The sequence below is a fragment of the Typopeltis vanoorti genome, chromosome 6 (assembly GCF_054136105.1).
Source record: "Typopeltis vanoorti isolate ZY-2024b chromosome 6, IOZ_Tvanoo_1.0, whole genome shotgun sequence".
NCBI lineage: Eukaryota > Metazoa > Arthropoda > Arachnida > Uropygi > Thelyphonidae > Typopeltis > Typopeltis vanoorti.
Window position 1 is genome coordinate 16,568,915 of NC_143554.1, and position 20,650 is coordinate 16,589,564.

At 35.0% G+C, this 20,650-nt stretch overlaps 1 protein-coding gene across 2 annotated transcripts in view; it reads right to left on the reverse strand.

Annotated features, from left to right (window-relative positions):
- LOC150105310 (neprilysin-2-like) overlaps positions 1-20,650 on the reverse strand; it is a 493,284-nt gene that overhangs the window by 267,563 nt on the left and 205,071 nt on the right. For both annotated transcript variants that reach the window (XM_090394688.1, XM_090394687.1), the window contains 3 exons: positions 9,344-9,523; positions 3,913-3,999; positions 3,189-3,313 (listed from right to left, as the gene is read on the reverse strand). In XM_090394688.1, coding sequence (XP_090250814.1) covers positions 3,189-3,313; positions 3,913-3,999; positions 9,344-9,523 — 392 coding nt within the window. The remainder of the gene's footprint in view (positions 1-3,188; positions 3,314-3,912; positions 4,000-9,343; positions 9,524-20,650) is intronic.

The following is a 20,650-nucleotide window of genomic DNA, read 5'->3' on the forward strand; positions in this document are numbered from 1 at the left end:
TCTGATAGAATCCCTTAACTAACTTGAAGGTCTCTATCATATCTCCTCCTCTTTTTCTCCTATCCACCAACCTCTGTAATCCACATTCCCTGAAACACTCTTCATAACCATCACACTAGAGTCCTGATTTTCTTTGGTCATTTGTCTTTGACCCTCTCTAGTGTTTCCACATCACAATGAAAACTAGGTAACCAAATCTGAGCACATTAGTCCATTAGTATGTGGTCTGACCAATGCCTTATATAGAGACACCACCACCTTCTTATTTCTACATGTGAATGTACTTTTCATCATAGTAGCAATTCAATGTGTAGTCTCTTTGCAACAGTTGCAAAGTGCCCTCAGAACTTCATCCCACTGTCTACCATCATTCCAAGATCCCAAATCTCATCCACTTCCTGAAGTACAGCTTCACCAATACAGTATGTAGCCTTATATCTCTGTATCCCAAAGCATAATTCCTTGCATTTATTAATATTAAAACAAACTCCACTCATTTGTCCAAGCTAAAAGTCTATTCATATCTTCTTGTAGAGAATTGACATCAGCACTACTCCTGATAATTCTACCTAACTTTGCATCATCAGCAAACATTCAAAAATCACCAGTCAATCCACATAAAATATCATTAACAAATAAGTTAAACAGTAGGGAGGCTCATTAAGTACGATGTTGCTATAGACAGGGGAATATAGATGGAGATGAGCAGGAAATGTTAAGACAAATTAGTCTGGCAAGTGCAAAACAAATGATCATTATAGGGAACTTCAACTACAATGACATAAACTGAGCAGAGAGGAGACAGCATGCAGTAATAAGGGAACTGAATTTTTGGATTTCTCAAAGATCAACTGCTCTGGGCAAGCATGTTATGGTAGGAACATGAGGATTAAGTGTTCTTGATTTGGTCATATCATGAGAGGATCTGATTGTGATCGAGATGATATACTTGCCTCCTGTTGGTGAGAGTGGCCATGTAGTCCTGACTGGGAGGATAAATAGGCACGTGGAGGTATCAAAACAGAAGGAAGTTATGTGGAATTATAAGGCAGGCAACTATCATAGACAGAAACCAGCCTGCAGCAATATAACGGATGAAAGAGTTTGAAGGAAGAGGGAATGTTTACAACATGGGATATACTTAAGAAAAACTGACAGCAAAGACAGATTGTATGTCTCAAATGAAGAAGATAAAGCAATTTGGAGTAAAATGGATGACAAAAGGAATAAAAGTGGAATTGCAGAAGAAAAAGAAATTAGAGAAGGCATTTAACAAGAGGTAGAGAGTAGTTGCATGAGAAATATAAGGCTCACGCTAGGATATACTAACCACAGTGCCTTTTATTAAGACATTCACAATTCAACCCTGTTTATACACACAATTCCTTTCCATCACCCTTCTGATGCCATTTATAAACTATATTTTTTTCTTTGGCAACACATTCTCTCTGTCACCTAAGAGGGAAAGGAGTAAAGTTACAAGCTTTCATTCAAAGGATAGAAATTTGAAGGAATTTCTTCTAGGCCAAATTTCTAGCAGTACACAATACAATCTCAAAGAATGAGATTATCTGCAGTACAGAAATGCTGCTCTTAATGTATAATTTATAAGAGTGGTTATTCTGCAGGGTGCAATAGTAGTTGTTACTTGGGAAAAAGTGCCAAGCAACAACTGGTTATTTTATGTGCGAGTTGGAAGAGGGAGGGAGTTGTGAAATTACTTGCACACATTTACCTTCAAAATGCTAAAGTGTGAGCAGTCAGTTTGGTCCATGTCAGAAATAGCAGTCGGAATTTTCAGTTAATCCTCACTAACAACAGCCTGAAATGAGTCATCAAGAAGGAATTATATTCTATAACATGTTATTGTAAAAAATAAACAGCTGCCATTTTCTTTATAACTGCAGTGCATGATCTTGTCTATAACTTAAGTTGTGCAATATGCCCAGCTTAATGAAACATTTCACATAGTTTTAACTATTCTGATATGAAAGATGAACTAAATTACTTTGCGTCACACCATCATTCTCCAATTGAGGCCACCTCACACACACACAAAAAGGAAAGAGCTCCAAAAAATGCAGATCAAATTAAATTAGCAGTAACAAGATTTTACTTATAAAAACTAAATCAAAATGTATTTATCAATAAGACACCAAAGATAAAGTTTTTTTATCATTTTATCAAAGCTTTTAATTCCAATGATGACTTAGAATTCATCACTATCCTCAAAACTTGGGAGTATAATAATAATATCAGTTCAAGGTAGGATCAAAAGATTTCCAGATTTTTTTTTTTTTAATAAAAGCGTTCATCTAAAAGCATTTCTCATGATACTTGATACTGTGAACCCACTTTTTATGTCATTATTAGAAAATATTTATAGAATCTTGTGTTTCAAACTGAAAAAATAAATATCTTTTTTTTTTTTTAATAATTTTTTTTTTAACTCTGACATGTCATCCAAACTTCTTTCCATGAAAGTTACCTTCAGTTCTGGATAAAGAAAAAGAAGTTGGAGGGTGTTAAATCTTGGAAGTTAAGCAGGTATGCCATTTTTGGTCAGAAAGTCCTATACAGACAAAGCAGAGTAAGTCAGAAGAATACTGTGGTGGAAAATTACAATGTACACTATACTACTTCTTGAGTAATTTTTTTTTTTTTTTTTTACCAAACATATATACTCTAAACACAATGAATATTGATTTATGATTTGATCCTTTTCTTTGGTTCTGCATGTCAATGGACATACTCAATTCACATTACAGATGTCATAACATTTTTTCTTTAGTTCTGATAATTGTATCCTCTCTAAAAGCAAATTTTAACATCTCCAGGAAAAGATATTGATGAGCATATGCTTTCCATGAAATCTGAAATTTTTTGATAGCCAAGAGCACAGCACACATTACTAGCTATTGCTTCTGAATAATATAAGCAGTCCAGATTTAGACTGCTGATTCAAATTAACAGCTTATACTCTAATAAATATGTATTATCAGAGTGGTTCTTCTCTGAGAAATATTATACTTACAAGTGCGGTTCTACTCTGCTAAGTGTACTAGCTGCATGCATTTAGAAGAGGAGCTTTGAATTAACTACAATAAAATCATGTGTGGTCACTCCAGAAATTTTTGGTCACAACTCATACACTGCTGAAAATGGTAAAAATAAACACTTATGCCTACCTTTTGTTTGTTGAGATGATAAGTTTCTCCCACTTCTGGACAAAGTCAGGGACAATGACAATGATTTCTTCCTTGCGGCTTATGTGCTCCGTAAGGAGACCATTAAAGTATCGTTCCCAGTTAACCTACAGATTTATTGCAGTATTAAAAGAGGCTGGACAGTTTGATAAAATATTTTATTAAATCATGTTCTGATAATGGATAAACAGGAATCAATAGAAAACTGACATGAAATTAGTTATTATTTATAATGAATTTATTTTTAGATCAATAAGGCAAAATAAGTAAAAAAAAAAAAAAGATTTAAATCCAAAAATTCTCACTAGAAATCCAGTGAAATGTAGCCAAACAGAAAGTAGTAAACTGCAAATCAATTTACATAATACCTCTTCTTATGATATAAGAAACACACACACAATCTTCAATACTGTATTAGTTAACTTTTTAAAACGCAATAATAATTTTAAGATCACCAATGAACAAAAAAATCATTTAAAACCAAAAACTTTCTTACCTACAGGTAACAGTGAGTTGTGACCAAAAAATAAACAATAAACTGCAAATAATTTACATTTCATAAAAACAGCACTTATTATGAAATTAAGACATGAACAGTTAACTTTAATACTCTTCTCTGAAAAAACTCACTTCAGTAAAATGACCAGTGATTGAAAAATGCATTTCTAAAATAACATCATTATAGAGTATGAATGAATTTAGTTACCTGTGGTGCCAGTTTGTAAAGTTCTTCGACTGTCATCTTATTGTATAACCTGCTAATGTTCCTACGCTCCTCTCTTGGAATGGAATACTGGAGGAAGTTAAATATTAATTATATTAATAAAAGAGATTTTTGTTCTGTTGAGTACAGAAAGATGAGCAGTTATTCACTTATTATCAGGTAAGTCTCACTGCTAAGGAGCTAATGCCAAGTAACTAAAAGTAACATGCAAAAAAGGAGTATTATAATTAGAAATTTCAAAGAGTACTGAAAGTATAAAGATATAACTATCAATTTTATTCTTTGAAAGTACCTTAATTTCAGTTGTAGTGAGAACATTAAGAATTTTATATTTGAAATAAATAATAGCATAAAATATTCAATTCATTGTAATGGAAAGTTTCTATTTTAGAAAACAGATGCAGTTTAAAATTGGAAAGATCTAGGCTTGAATTCCATCTAAGATGAAAATTATCTTCATAAGGTCTTTTCAAATGCAGGTAAGTTAACTAGTCTCATGTGAAGGTGAAAAAATATATACTTCATCTGCCTCAATAATCTATTTCTCATAATTGATACTGAAAGTTGTTCATTATGTATATATCAGAGGGAAAGCGGTTAGCATATCCGATCTCCAGCCAAAAGGCTGCGGGTTCGAATCCCACCAAGGACATCGATATTTGTGATTGTCTGTGAAAATACTAGTGGGCAGTAGATGGCGTTGGTGTAGATGATGATGATGATGGTGGCAGTGGTGATTCACTGTAGTTGGTGAATTGAGTGGTGGAGACTGAGACTTGCTGAGTAGGTGCCTTCCCTCAATAAGCCTTTGGACTCCCTGGAGGTGTCATGTAGTAATAATAATCTGAGGATCCCGTCATTGGAATCCTAGGACTCGCTGCTAGGGTTCACTCACTCTACGGTCTTTTTCCTTCAAAAATACACTTGTAGAGAGAGAGAGAGGGCTTTATATATTCAAATGACACAACAACATTCGGATCTGAATCATTTCCAGTAAAAAAGAGTACATCACGTCTCTTAGAATTCAGTCATAGGGACAAAACTATTATTATTATGAGAAATAATATGAGAAATAGCTTACTATGGTACAGCGGATCTATTGTTGTACCACGTAATTATTAAAGTGTGCTTTTGGGAATTTCTTAAGGAGGGATCCGGACATAATCCCTCCCCGAGCTTGATACATTCATCCATACAGTGGCAAGCTGAAGCGGAACATTACAGGTTCTGTGCATATGAATAATATTATGTGACACCTCCAAGGACTCATCGAGGAAGGACATCTACTATACAACTCTCCATCTCCACCACTCAGTCCACAACTACAATGAACCACCTTATCTACACCAACACCATCTATTGCCCACTACCACCACTAGTATTTTCACACACAATTACAAACATCAATGTCCACTGCAGGATTCGAACCCACAGCCTTTTGGCTGGAGAACAGATACGCTAACCACTCGGCCTACCAGTCCCTCTGAATTCTCACAAACTTGTAAATTTTAATGAATAGCAAATTATGACTTAGGGCAAGATATTCTATGTCATGTATGTATTAGTGCATATAAGAGCCCTCTATAGTGAGAAAAAAAGAGGAGAGGAGAAGAAAATGACATGCAAGAAGCAGCAGAAGAGACATCTATGAATAGACTGTTGAAACTTCAGTCAATAGGGACAGCTCCTGTTAGGAAGGATTCTGTTAATGTATCTGACTGCTATCTGCTTACAAGTGTTTGGGAAAGGCTCATAGATGAAACAAGTGCTCAACATGAATGCCATTCTCTCAGAACCTTCACTCTGATATTTACCGCAATAAAGACAAAACAAGGAATCGACTATAACTATTCAAAGCTTGAGCTACTCATAAATGTAAAGAATAGTCTGTGAGATATAAAAATCTTCAAGGAAGAAATTAATAGTAAAATGTGTCACTCAGAAATGTTTGAACTAATTGTTATACAGAAGGTCAGAAGAACTGTCCTGTGAAGAATTCAGAAGAACCAATTCTTGGAATTGATGAAGAATATGGTAGCCTGCTTGATACTATAGTGTCGAGTAGCTGGTTTTCTGTGTTTGTGAAACTGTGCTCATACCTGGAAATGACTTCCCTCATGAACAGAAATTCAACAGAAATTCACTCTATACTAATTTGTTCTGTACGACTTTAGACACTGATAGTTTAATACTACAGGTAAGTTTTTTTAAAATGTTGGTTAACATAAAATGTTCAGACCATGTGCCTACACTAGTTAAACATTGTTTGCATGTGTTAAGCAGCAAAGCTGTTTTTCTGCTTGTTGAACAAAAATTCACTGTTTATTCTAAAATATTTGACAATTAGTTTATTTAAATCTGGTAAAAAGTTAGCTGTTATTTATTATGTACAATTACAGTTTGTGTTATTAAGTTGTTAACGTTATAAATTACTGAGTCTTTTTCTGAAATCTGCAGTGACACCTCAATGCCAACTGTTCAGAAAGCGGAAGGGAACCCTTCCTCATCAGGAGACAAACTTATGTTTCCTACCAACTCAGTTCACTGCTGTGACACAGTCCCCTAAAAGGGTCACAAAATGTTTGAACTGCAATTAAAAAAGAAAAAAAAAACAAAAACATGTTTGATGGGGAGAAAAACTTACCACCTTGTAGATTCAGTGTAATGTTCATATAAATATGTCTTCCAGAAGAAAGAAATTTTATTCTACCAACTCTGATATGGATGTATCCTTAAACAACTGCATCCAAAACCATAAACAATTAAGCAAAAAGCAAGCAAACAACCCTTTCATGGTTTATAATTGATTCATAACTACTTTAATTTTATTCATTCTAGGAATGTTATTACATTGCTCTTTACTCCAACCTTTTCTCATAATCATGGAATAGTTTTTAGAATAGTAACTCGACATGAGTTACATGCAAGAATCTTATGTCTTATAACTGGTTGCTTATAACTGTTATGTTAACAATCTTTAGTACATTGTTCTTGTATCCATCTAACCATATATATATTTTCTTCTTCATGTATTAGGCCTAGTGGCCTGTTATGGTTACATATTAGGCCTCGTGGCCCGTCACAATTCGAAACCAGAAATCCCATGGAATAGGTTGGTCAATCTTATTCCAGGGGTGTCCTATGTCTGTAGATGCCTGTGTTCACAGGGCTGGTTTTCCCCGTAAACACACAGGGCAAACCAGCGGGGGAGCATTTTGTTGAAAGACGCCAGATAAAGGTTCCTCACAGCTCTGACAGGAATCAAACCCAAGTCTTTCCGACCAAAGGGCTTCATCTATATTGACTGAGCTATAGAGGTCCTTACCACCTTGTAAATTCAGTGTAATGTTCATATAAATATGTCTTCCAGAAGAAAGAAATGTTATTCTACCAACTCTGATATGGATTTATCCTTAAACAACTGCATCCAAAATATATTTATTTAGAAATTTCTTTGTTTCTAAAGATGATTCTGTATATGTTGGAATATTCTCAATGAATAGTTTAGTCCCTTCATTTATGTTAATCATCCATGAGGCGATTGATGATTGGAGTTGATTGCTTTCTAAGCAATCAACTCCAATCCCATGGAAGATATGCTTAGAAAGGCTTAGTATGTCCAGTCTTCTCTATAGAGTTTTGTTCAGTTAATGATAATGAGAACTACATGAAAATAGAAAATGATCTACTCCAGTTTCAACATAGTGACTATTTATCATGATATGTACCCTCAATGGATGTGCAGAATACCATGACAGTACTACATAATTAAGTCTGCATTATTATGAGCTTGAACTGTGAGTGAGTTTTCGGTATGCTGTGAATATAATACCACTCACATTTGCAGATACATTCAGACTTTCCCATCATCCTCACCCCCCCTCTAATACACCTTATCTAATGGCTAAAGTTCCTATAGAATCCAAAAAGAATTAATCCATCCCCCGATCACATCCATCCCTTCAGAAGGAGTTTAGTAATGCTATCACCATTCTTAATGTCCAAGGCACAGCTGAAAAAATAATCAGAATTAAAAAAAAAATACAACGTCTGCACAGCCTTCACACGACACTTGAAACTAGCTACAACTTATCCATTTCCCCTAAGACCAACTCTTCCCTTTTTCAGTTCCTGGTGTATATAGGAGTTCACTGTTCCTGCAAGTTGGTCTACTAGCCACCATCCACATAAATAAACTATATGGTACTAAACAATTAAGTCTGCATTATTAGCTTGAATTTTGTTTGAATTTTCTGTATACTGTGAGTATAATAGCACTCACATATTTGTTAAAGGTGGACATGATTAATGTTAACCATGTCCACCTTGCCTCTTCCCCAACAACGTAATATCATAAAAACAGCAGTGTCTACAATCTTTGTTTCAATTAGTGCTCACTTGCAGTAGAACTTAACCATATATGCTATACCTTCCGATCTAATGACTACAATTCCCATAAAAACTCTCTCTAATGACTGTGGGCAATCTGATCTTGCAGATACAACACACTGAATCAACTGGGCGAAACCACCATAATCCATTGCAGCAAGTTCAGAAGAGAACAAATGTTTTAGAATCTTTAGAATCTTTTTTTAGAAAGAAACTTTAGAATCTATAGTGACCCTCAAAAACCAGCCTAATCCAAACAAATATGGATGCATAAAACTTTCCAAAATATGGAAAATATTAATCCTCTGATATCTCACTTTACAACCAAGGCTGCAAGCAGGCACTCACAGAAGGTAGTTAAGACAAACCTTTCATCCACACACATTTCTTTCTTTCTCTCTCAGAGAGAGAGAGAGAGAGAGAGAGAGAAAATATTGTAGTACTGGGAAAGAATGAAAAAAATTTCATTCTTTCCCAGTACTACATTATTCCAAACCTCCAACACAAATATTTTTAGAGTCTGTAATGCCAACAAAGTATTTCTAATCTCAACAAATATTTGCCCAAAATTTGGAGATTGTTATTCTAAGATCAACTCCAATCCCAATATCAGTAAAAACTTCTATTTTGATAATATTAGATGGCACTAAGTTAAGACTTTAGATCATTTCTCTGTTATAATTTGAATTCTTTCCTACTGTCATTGTTGCTAATGCATCATAACAGTTGTGCTCTGATGATGCTGGTTAAAAAATCGAGAAAAATATCAACCACTTAATATCTTATTGTTTTGGGGCTGTGTAATATTAAAATATAAAAGACTGATTAATGTTAACAAGAGAAAGAAAAAAGTAAAGGATAAAAAAAGAAGATGACAAGAATAAGTCTACAGGAACGTGAACTGCAGACTTTAGAGTACATGAGAGTACAAAGTCTGAAAATAAAGCAACGTTTTAATAGGTAAAATTAATTAAAGTAGCTTCAAAATCTCATTATTTAATTGAAAGATATCCATAATACTTACATTAGCTAAAGTCATTTCGAAATTTAAAACATCCTTCAGCTCTTTTTTAGCCTGGGTTTCATTAGCTCCAAGTAACTTGGCACTGTTTATCATAAGCCTGTAGTAAGCACCCACCACTGGATCATCAAATCCTTTCAAGAGATAATTCCTATCAGGCATACCTAGAAGTGCTTCATCTAGCTTTAAAAAAAATAAATACATGGCACATGATTAGCATAATCATTTTATTATAACTTTAAAGATAAGAAATATACATTCACTGAATTTGTTAGAAATCTTTGACTCTTTGGGATGTTTTTTTGAAAAGTTCAAAGAGAAAGCACGCAGTGTCTCCAAAATTTCTAATAAACTCTTCGATAGAATAGTTATTCTATATTGTACTAGAGATGCCGATGCCTAGTGTGTTGCAAATAAAGAGAATTCATTTGTAGCAAAATCAAGAGTCCCTGCAGCACTTATGAATAGTGTGAAGAAACCATCTTTACAGGGGAAACTTTTTAACTGAGACCCGATGTTCAGTTGTAATCAACAAGGATAGATAACACATCATAAAAGTGCATTTCGTAATAGCGTGTTTGACGTGTATTAACGTTCAATATCTCTACTGCATATGCCGAAAACAGCCACTTTCGGCATATGTAGTAGAGTAGTACAAGTAGTTTTGCCAATCAAAACGGATTCACTGCCCTAGGTATATGATAAGATATATATTAGGCTTAGCAAGCACTTCTTCCTTTTCCCATCTTTTATCTTGCAGTGTCAAGGGTTTTCTATTCATTTAACCGCAACTGTACACAAGGATAAGGCGATGAGCTCTATGCATCCCGGTGTGTCCAATGTCTGTAGAAGCGTTGAGTTCTCAAGGCCAGTTTGCCTGCTTGCGGGATGAGAAACCTCAGATAAAGTGGAAAGAAAAACCCTGCAGTCCACGCCCAAGACAGGCTAATTTGGCTCTGTCTGAGAGAGATACTCAGCTCCTCACGTCAGAGACGGGAATCGAACCCAGAACACTCCTTTCTCAGGCATATGGCTGCGGAGCGCATAGCCACTCGGCTAACGCGCAGACTAACAAGCACTTATATTTCATCTAGTTTTCTTCTCTGGACAAATAGATTATGACCTGCATTGTTCAAGACATATCAACAGGTTCATTCCTTCGTCTATCTTAACCATTTGTCTACTCCCCCCTCACACACACACAGTCACAAATATGCTCATGTTCGGCAATCCCTCAAGTGTGAGGATGATGCTTGCGTATACTTTTAAATGTTTTACAGAATTAATGCAGCTTTAAATGCTAACTTTTGTAGCAAAAGCGTTTAATTTCTGATTGTAGCTATCTCATGATAGTTCTCTTTTTTTTCACGAGAATTATCAATTACTGTGATAAATGTATTCAAAACAATTTTATAGAGTAGGGGTACTTTCGTAAAAATCCGATCAGTATGTCAGAATTTTTAAAGTGCTTTAAAAACCTTCTGCCCGTTTAGTATCAGTTTTCCGCGCATAATTTTGCAACTAAAAATTGCTCGAGCAAAACAAAGAATTAGATCAATTTTATGAGAGCTCCAATGAGGCCCAGTTGGCCGACATGGACAGCATGTCTAGTCACCACTCTGTACAATGTGGTTCAAATCCCACTGCGGAGATGGATGGTTTTTCAATGTTTTTACTTGGGAAATGAATTTCAACGCTTGGTGGGAACTATTGTGTGCTTACTGGAGGCCTGAAAAATTCCACGTGTGATTTCTAAAATAGAATTTCTAGTTTGGATAGCCAATTCATTGGCGATCTGACTACACTGTACTACAGGTTTACAGCCATTATTGGGTAGGATTTCTTTTTCACACACACACACACAATCTAATTAACAACTATCAGGCCGGTGCAGAATTATTAATACCAGTCGAATTATTTTGCCGATAAATGATTCGATTGAGCCCAAAACTGAACCATACTCTAAATGGTTCAAATTTCTGTGTATTCTAAATCCCAAATTTTATTAACTCCCATCCGGTCATATTTATCAAACAAATAATTTCAACATGTTTTATTCTTGCAAATAGTTTGAAACGAAAGTTGTAATGGTATGACAATTTTTTTTCTTTTATTAAGGATTGTCAGAGTTTTATATGAGTAACAAGTGCCAAAACTACTATTTACTACTTACACATTTTGCGAATCTCAACTAAAACACGTAGCTTTTAGTTATTTCACACATGTAAATACGGAAAGACAGCATAATATCTTAAAAAATGTCTAGTTATATATTAATAACCAAAGAGAATAGTAATCAATGATCACATTAGTATAATGTAATAATTTTTCATTTATAAAATTTATATACAGACTAGTTAAAATATTGCAGAAGATAACATTTAAACAGAACCAAATTTTTAAAAACTACTGAAAGAATTTTCTTTTCTACCAATTTCAAATATGTCAGCTGCATTTTGTACAATGAGCGAGAGCCTAATTTATTTTATCCATCCTTACGCAAGTTATTCTAAGATTCTAGTCCAACTGATTTCATTAAAATTTGATATTTTAAATTCGTATAAAATTTTGTCGAGCTGTTCGATTTTTTTTTAAAAACTGGAATCATTTACATGGATACAAAAGGAACAAAAATATGTCAAAATTATATATTGCAATAGCTCCGTTCTGCTTTCTGCTGGATGGAAATTTAATGAATTTTTCTAATTTGGATATGACCTAGAATATGTAAATATGGATCGTTTTCAATCTGTGCGTCTTATTGGCAAATTGGCCAAAAACGATCCGACTTAATATTAATAATTATGCAATGACTAGATGGAATTATAAAATTTGATATCTAGGCTGTCTATTAAAATCCTTTTAATTTTCGTTACAATCTTACAATTTGTAGAGCAAAATTAAATAAGATTAAATTAAGATGTCAAAAATGGATTGAACTTTAGCAAAACGCATTACACACATACACACACACAGGGTTGTTCTGTGAATAACTTAAATTTATCACAGACATCATCATAGTTTTCACGAAAACTGTCATGATACAAGCTGTCCTATATAGTGGTGGCGGTGTCGTCGTAATCAACCTTACGATTGGTGGGATAGTAATATGCTACTTAACCAGGAAATAATGATTATGGAACAAGGTAGTTTCCCGTTGTCGTCTTGCTCTACAGTAAGTGTTTAATGACTGCAGACGTGTGTTCACGGGATCTGTTTGCCTGTTTTGAGGGATGAACCCCCCCCCTCCACATGAGACCGGCTAACTCATATTTATTCTAAAAGATCTTATAAAGGTTCATCGCATCATGGACGGGAATTGAGCCCAGGTCTTTCCAACCAAAGAGCTTCGTCTACACCAACTGATTTCCAAGATGAGTCTTGGATTCCATCACTCGTTTTCATTAAACTATCCCTAAGGGTTCAAACTGCTTGGTGAATAATTTTTCAGTTAATTTCTTTCTATTGGCAAAGCTGTTTGAATTGATAACATTTTTATTTATTTATTTTTCTGTTATAACTGAACCATTTGAACCACAAAATTGAGCAAAATAAAAGTATCCATATATAGATACTTTTATTTTGTAATGCTATTACGAAGTGCACCTTTTGTAACTATGCAACTGTTTTCTTATTGATTAATACTAAGATTTTCAAAACGACAAAAATATCGCCATTCAGTACAATGCGCATCTAATCCTCATTTTTTCTTCTTTTTTTAGATTTTTCGCTCGAGAGTAACTGCATTATGTGTTAACTACTCCCAATTTCATGCTTAAAAAAATAAAATGCACTCATTTAACACGTTCATTGCCAATCACGCGTTATCGCGTGGACGTCGTTAACTAAATAAAAAAATAAAAAAAAGTTGGCCACCACACGAAATTCCAATTTTCAGCTTGGCAATGAACGATCACGCGCGATCACGCGATACGAGTTCTCACCAAACGGCCTATCACGCGTTATCGCGTGGACGTCGTTAACTAAAAAAAAATTTGGCCACCACACGAAATTCCAATTTTCAGCTTGGCAATGAAAGTGTTAAATAAGAAAGCACGTATGACCACAGTAAAGTTATCTTTATAAGATTATACTACGCCCCACCAGCGTCAAAAAAAAAAAAAAACTTAAAATTCTCATAACTATAGTTTGGTTTCCTATTATAGAGGATAACAAAAACAACGTTCAGTGTTATAATACAATACAATCATGCTGCAGTAACTTGCTCAAGTTTTATAACAAGGTGACGGCTGAACTGGATAAGGGAAATGGGTTTACAGTGATACTGCTGGACCTGGCAAAGGCGTTTGACAGGATACCACATGGAATACTAATCCGTAAACTACAACATATGGGAATGGATATAGGGTTGGTGAGATGGATAGGTGGTTGGTTGATGGAGAGATATCAAAGAGTAGTTTATTCAGGAGTAGAGTCCAAAAGACGGCCTGTGACTAGTGATGTGCCGCAGGGTTCTGTTCTTGGTTCTGTTCTGTTCTGCTGTTTAATCTGTTCATTAACGTGGGACAATTCATTTGTTCGCTGATGATGCAAAGTTGGGGAGGGCAATAGTGAATGCAGAAGATGTCAAAGTCTTGCGGGATGACTTAGATAGATTGGAGTTCTGGGCTAAGGAGAATGGATGTCAATTTAATGTGACAAAATGTAAGGTTATGCATTTTGGGGGTGAAAAGATTAGCAGCAGTATACCACATTGGTGGAACTGTACTCCAAGAGATTAATGAGGCCAGGGACTTGGGAGTGTTGGTGGATATGGAGATGAAGATTAGGGGGCACATTGCAAAAGTAGCTAAATCAGCTCATCAACTCACTTGGTTGTTGAAAAATACCTCGACGAGCAGAGACAAGCAAGTTATTGTACCTCTGTACCGAGCCTTGATAAGACCTCATCTCGACTACTGTACCCAGATTTGGTCACCTCGGTTCCTTCTTGATGGGGAGGAGGTGGAGAGGATCCAGAGGCGAGTGACTAAGATGATAACAGGTCTATGGAATGAACCATATGAGAACAGGTTGAAGATTTGTGGGTTGCAGAAACTAGTTGATAGGCGGAGGAGGGGAGATATGATTGAGACATTCAAATTGCTAAAGGGATTCTATAGGATTAATTCAGAGGATATTTTTGAGATCAGGACTGGTGGTGGGAGAACTAGGGGACACCTATGGAAGCTGGGCAAGAGTGTGGTTAGCAGGAGTGTTAGAGCTGGGTTCTTTACTTTTAGAGTGGTAAATGAGTGGAATAAGCTGCCAGAGTCTGTTGTGGGTGCTATGACGGTGAGCGAGTTCAAGGCAAGGTATGATAGATACTGTGAGAATGTAATCGCATAGTTGTGTGGATATGATGTTTAGGGCCTCCCCTCGATGAGTCTAAGGACTCCTGGAGTCGCCCGAAATAATAATAATAATAATAATAATAATAATAATACAACGCATAACGAGACTACTTTAACGAAACCGCAAAACAGACGTAAGAACAATTTACAGACAATACAGTGGCCTCATAGTCTTAGCTGCTTCAGCCGTAATTGCAAACAAGTACAAGTTAATGGCACTTAAGGACATGCTGAAATCAAGAAAACTTACATGACCATCTATTACGGGCAGAATTTCGATCTAGTCTCGATGTGCAATGGTAAATCACATTAAATGCGAAGTAAACAATAGTGAAAAAGGATCTTCAAAATTGAAGTATGTCAATAAAGTACGTGTTGCAATTCATGCGATATTACAATGAACGTTGTCTCGAATGCCAGTTTAACAGATTATTAAAAGTTTAAAAGTGTTGAAAAAAATGGCAACATTGGCTGTTTAACCGAATCACATTCCAAAATTGAAAAAAAAACATCAATCATCCATTTAGATTCGGTTTATGAAAAACTTCGCAGCTCTTTTCAGTCTTTCTGTCAGGAAAACAGCTTTTCTACAAGACCGAATGTAAATAAAAATGACTGTCTCAAGTTTTCCCAGTTTTGTCAAGTGATTCTTATAAATATCCAAAGTCAGTGCTAATTTTTATTTGTTTAAGAAGAGGGCCGCAACATTAGGCGAAAATTCATTAATAAACATTTGATTCAATTATTTCAATATATCTTTCATCCTTTGGGGAAGTGGGGGGAGACCTGATAATTAGACTTTATTTTGACCGTCTATAATTACGCTCTGCCCTCTGTCAAAGTGTACTGCTGCAGATAACTAAGTAATATGACAGGCTGTCTTGGCGCATTTAAAACATGAAACCTGTCACTCCAAAATATGTTCAATGAAGGGGCAACACTTCACCACCATATCCTGAATAGAAATAATTTAATGAAAGTGGTGTTGAAGTGAAAATGTGAAACTCTGACGTGACTGAACAAGTTGGGGATAACTTAAAACTGAACGTATCTTACGCTGTGGCCTCTAACGTGGCATTCCTGGAAAAAAAATATTAATGGAATTATCTATCTTGACAATGTTGAAGGTTTATCGACAAAACTTCAAAATTTTGTCCCATCAGCTAGACGAAACAGCGGATAAGGTTTATTTTATCAATAAGCTAGTGTACCACAAATTCAAAATGAAGTCGCAACATTCCTAATTGCAGTCTCCTGATTGGGATCAGAAAAGGATAAAGTAAGGGGTGTTCGCCATTCTCCTCGATTTCTTCTTTTTTGCAGCTTCGACTTCCAGCACCATTGAAAAATTTAAGGCAGAAAATGTAAAACGGTATGAGATTCACTGTGAAGTTAAATAAACATATATCTAGAGAAGAATGGGTTAGTTCCGTAATGTATAAAGAGCAAAGTGAGCTCAGTCATACCAAAACGCATTTAAAGTTCTCCTTTAAATTATGTAAGTTTCGTTTCTGTTTGTCATTTTGGTTTTTTTTTTCCGTATATAAATTTGTGAAAATGCTCACATCACCCTGAACAGGAACACACACACACACACACACACACACACATTACGCACTCCTTGGTTCTAATTTCTATCTCACCTGCATAAACTCGCGCTCCATCTAATGTCAAAAGAATGACATACTAAAAAAAAATCTCATTAGGAGAAACTGAACTTTCACCTTGATTAGGATTGAGACCTTCAGCGAAAATTGCAGTTAAAATCTTGATTTCGTTAGTTTTGCCTTTAATTCTTTTCATTAAAACTAAAGCATGCTTCTTGCCTCATAATTATTATACTGCATACCATCCGACACAATGTGTCTGCTTAGTGCAGCATGAACGGGCGTGCTCCTAGTAATCGTCTCCCATATACCAGCGTCCTTATTTCATGACTGAAGGAACACACAGCCATTTGAATCACGAAATATTTCGCACTGCATATCTGTGTGGTGCTTCCATTACACTTTCCAATGCAACTTGCATTTAATTTCTTAACCTGGCATTACGATATGCAAAAGAGTCTCTAGTCTTACAAGTTATCATCTTTAACAGTAATGGGGAAGCCATTCTCATGGTACACAAACGAAAGCAAAATAGACTTTATGATAATCACGGAACATTGTTTCGTGAATTAAATTTTACGATTATGAGAACAAAGAAAATATAAAAAGCCAAATAATGGCACTTACCGACTTGGCTACTGAAAAGTAATTTGGATGAAACCTTTTACTAACCAGAAGCAATTCTGTAAGCCACAACATGTAACTTAAGAGCACAGGATAAGACAGCAAATTATATGTTGTTTGTCCAAAGGGAAATCATATAGGACGATAGTTTCTATTTACAAGTAATGATATATCATAAATTATATATCATAGCCATACATAAATATCACTTAATTAAGAAGAGACTCATGCAATGTGTGTTCCCAATCAGGAAATGTTACTTTCATTTTTTCAATTACGGTATTATTCAAATTGCACCACAGTTTTGTCAAGAAAATGCATATTATGTCAAACTACATATCTGTTGGGTTTAAGAAGAAAGCCAATGACAGAGCAGAATGGAGGAAATTGCTGCTGAGCTACCAGTCCCAAGAATGATGCAAGTGATGATGATCTGTTGGGTGAGATAGTGCCAGATTTCGAACAGCAATGATATTATAAGGAATTAAAATTCGAAAATCCTGACAAACTTTTTAAGTGTGAGGATTTAAAAGCAACTAAATTCTAATAAGACTTATGAAAAAATAAATAAATAGGATGTGTCTTACATGCCTATGTGGATCACTTAGGTACCTTTGCAATGCAGAATGCCAAATATTGTTCTGATAGTAGCCATTTGTAACAACCAATCATCTGTTCGCTCTTGGTTATTCAATTGGGAAACAAATTTAAACACTTCTGGTTCAAGTATACTTTTTACTGACCAAAAACGTTATTACAACATAAACTCAATATTAACTATGTTTATACACGTTGAACAATATTCCTCGTACATTTTAGATTATAATAATAGTAATAGTTAATTGATGACAATTTACAAAGCAGCAATATATAATTTAAACATTATACTACATCAGTTTGGAATGAAAATTTCCATATAAAAAACTAAAACAATGGCATTTTGTGGACAAACTCCAGTTAGAAGCAAAATAGTTATTAATAATAAAATAATAGAACAGATAAATACTTTCAGTTATCTTGGATGTGAAATATCATATGAAGGAGAAAAAGACAAAATTAAAAACTTCAAAATTTTTACAGATTATAGGCCTGATAAATAGAACACTCAATCCAAATATAGTACAAAAAGAAACACGCTTGAAAATATACAATACTTTAGCAGTGCCCACATTATTATATGGCAGTGAAATTTGGGCAATAAACAAACAAGATAAACAAAGAATAAAAACAAGTGAAATGAGATATATATGAGAAGAACTGCAAAATACACGTTATTAGATCAAAAAAGGAACGAAGACATTTTAAAACTAAAAACAAAATCAATGGAAGAAAAACTAAACAATTATAAACAAAAATGGAGCGAACATGTAAACCGAATGGCCAACACCCGACATCCAAAACAAATACTAAAATATAAGCCAATTGGAAAGAGAAGGCAGGGTAGACCTCAAAAAAGGTTATTGGATGGATAATGAGACCGGAACAGACCAATATGGTCTATACCCGTAGTTAGTGTTATGATGATGATGAGTTAATTGTATAAAATAAGTTCACATCAATCACGAATTTTTGTGAAGCTAATACAAAATTTCATTCCTATCTGGTGATCATAACAAAAGACGGGGATATCTAAACAACGAGTTCTCTTTTCTGATAGTCATTGGATGAATGCCAACAAAGTGCTTAGCGCGTAGAAGCCACGTGCTGATCTGAGAAGAAACCACAGATTAAAGCTTCACGATGTCTAGAAGACAATACTGAACTGTAGCAACAACACTGATTTTTATTTCAAGATGAGACTTATGCTCATGATACGTAACGATCAGTTGTAGAAATGATAAAGGGCACTCCTCCAGACGAAGACGGTAGGCTAGACTCCAACCTGCTGATCAAGAGTCAACTTTTCTTTTTCCTGTTTGTGCTAAATTAGCACAAAATTATTATCATCATCATTATTATTACCTGAGACCTCCAGGGAGTCAAGGATGCACTCACTACCCCTAAAGGCAAACTATTCCACCCACTCACTGCTCTCTGGGAGAAAAACCTAGCTCTTACTCTCTTCTTGACTGAACAAATTAACTTCCATGGATGTCCCCCCATGTTGTCTCCCCACCTTCCATATAACGTTTACTTTCATCAGAGGATATCTTATAACACCCATTCAAAAGTTTATAGACCTCCATCATATCACTCCTCTTTCTCCTGTTAACCAGAGTCTGCAATCCACATAATCTAAATCTCATAATCCAGATATAATCTTTGTAACTCTTCTTTGCACCCTTTCCACGGCTTTTTTTTTTATCCCCTTGGAATCCTGGACGCGAAATCTGTGCACAATAATCCAGGTGTGGTCTTATAAAGGTCTTATATAGAGACAAAATGACTCCTTTATCCTTACCTGTCAAGGTTCGCTTCAACATCGGAATTATCCTCTAAGTTGTATTTGCAACTTTTCTATAGCATACGTAAGTTTTTGATGTGGTAAAGGAAATTTAGGAAAAAACATACACTGCTTGCAAGGAAGTCAACAAACACCATAGTGTGAGGAACAAGAAGCCATGGCGCCAAACATAATAAGATGTAGCACCTCCTTACACTGCGATCACTACAACAGTCCTATCGGGGGAATAATTTCCACAATTGTTTCATGTCGATTAATGGGAATTTTGAGCCATTCTTCCCGTAGGCATGTAATGAGGTCCTGGACTGTGTTGGAGCAGGTGTCAATAAGCCAAGATCCCTTGCCTCCTCAATTTCTTGTAGCATAACCCCCACTAATATAATATGCTGCTGAAACTCTAATCAAGCCAAAGAACATAACTTTGCACTTGCTAACATTAAACTGATGGCCATTTTCGTTTGCCCAAATTTCCAGCCTATTCAAATCATTTTGTAAGTGCTGAATGTCAGCAGCATCTCTGATTGCCTGTCTATCTTCACATCATCGACAAGCAATTGCACATATGCTATTAGACCCCTGCCTGATATCATTAATGTATAGATTGAACAATAATGATCCAAGGATTCAACCCTAAAGGTACACCACTGGTTACCGTAAATCTGGCAGATTCACACATCCCATGTATACCACTTTTTGATATCTGTCAACAATCCTCTGATCCAAGTCAAGAGTTTATATTAAATATGTACCAAAACGTATATTATCTGACGGAAATAATGAGTTTGTATTTATTTACTTAGCTAATCAAAATTTTTTTTAAAAAAATGATGACAGCGAGTTTACTTTTTTTTTACAGTGAAATTAAAATAGCATGTGCGTAATTTTGCTTTTCAGCTGTGATAATTCTCACGAAATTTACTCATTCTTCAAATTACTGAGCATATATAAACAAGTCTAAATTAATCCCTATGTAGAGGATTTTTATTTTTTTTCTTCATAGAATAAACAAGTTAATAATTTTCTACAAACAATCAAATGATTATTTGATTGATGATGGTTATTCTACGAAGCCTAAATATATGGCACAAAATAGAGCACTAGCGCCACGCGATATTAGGAAGAAATTGAATACTAAGTTTGAAGTTAATAAAACTTCGATCGATAAGAGGTGATAATTGTTGAAATGAAAAATTCCGCCTAATTTCCTTGCAAGGCAAAGCCTAAAACCATTTATTATAAAAGTTATGATTTAAGTTTTCTGTTATTACTATTTATTATTATTATTGTTATTGTCCATTATTATATTATGCAAATAAGTTCA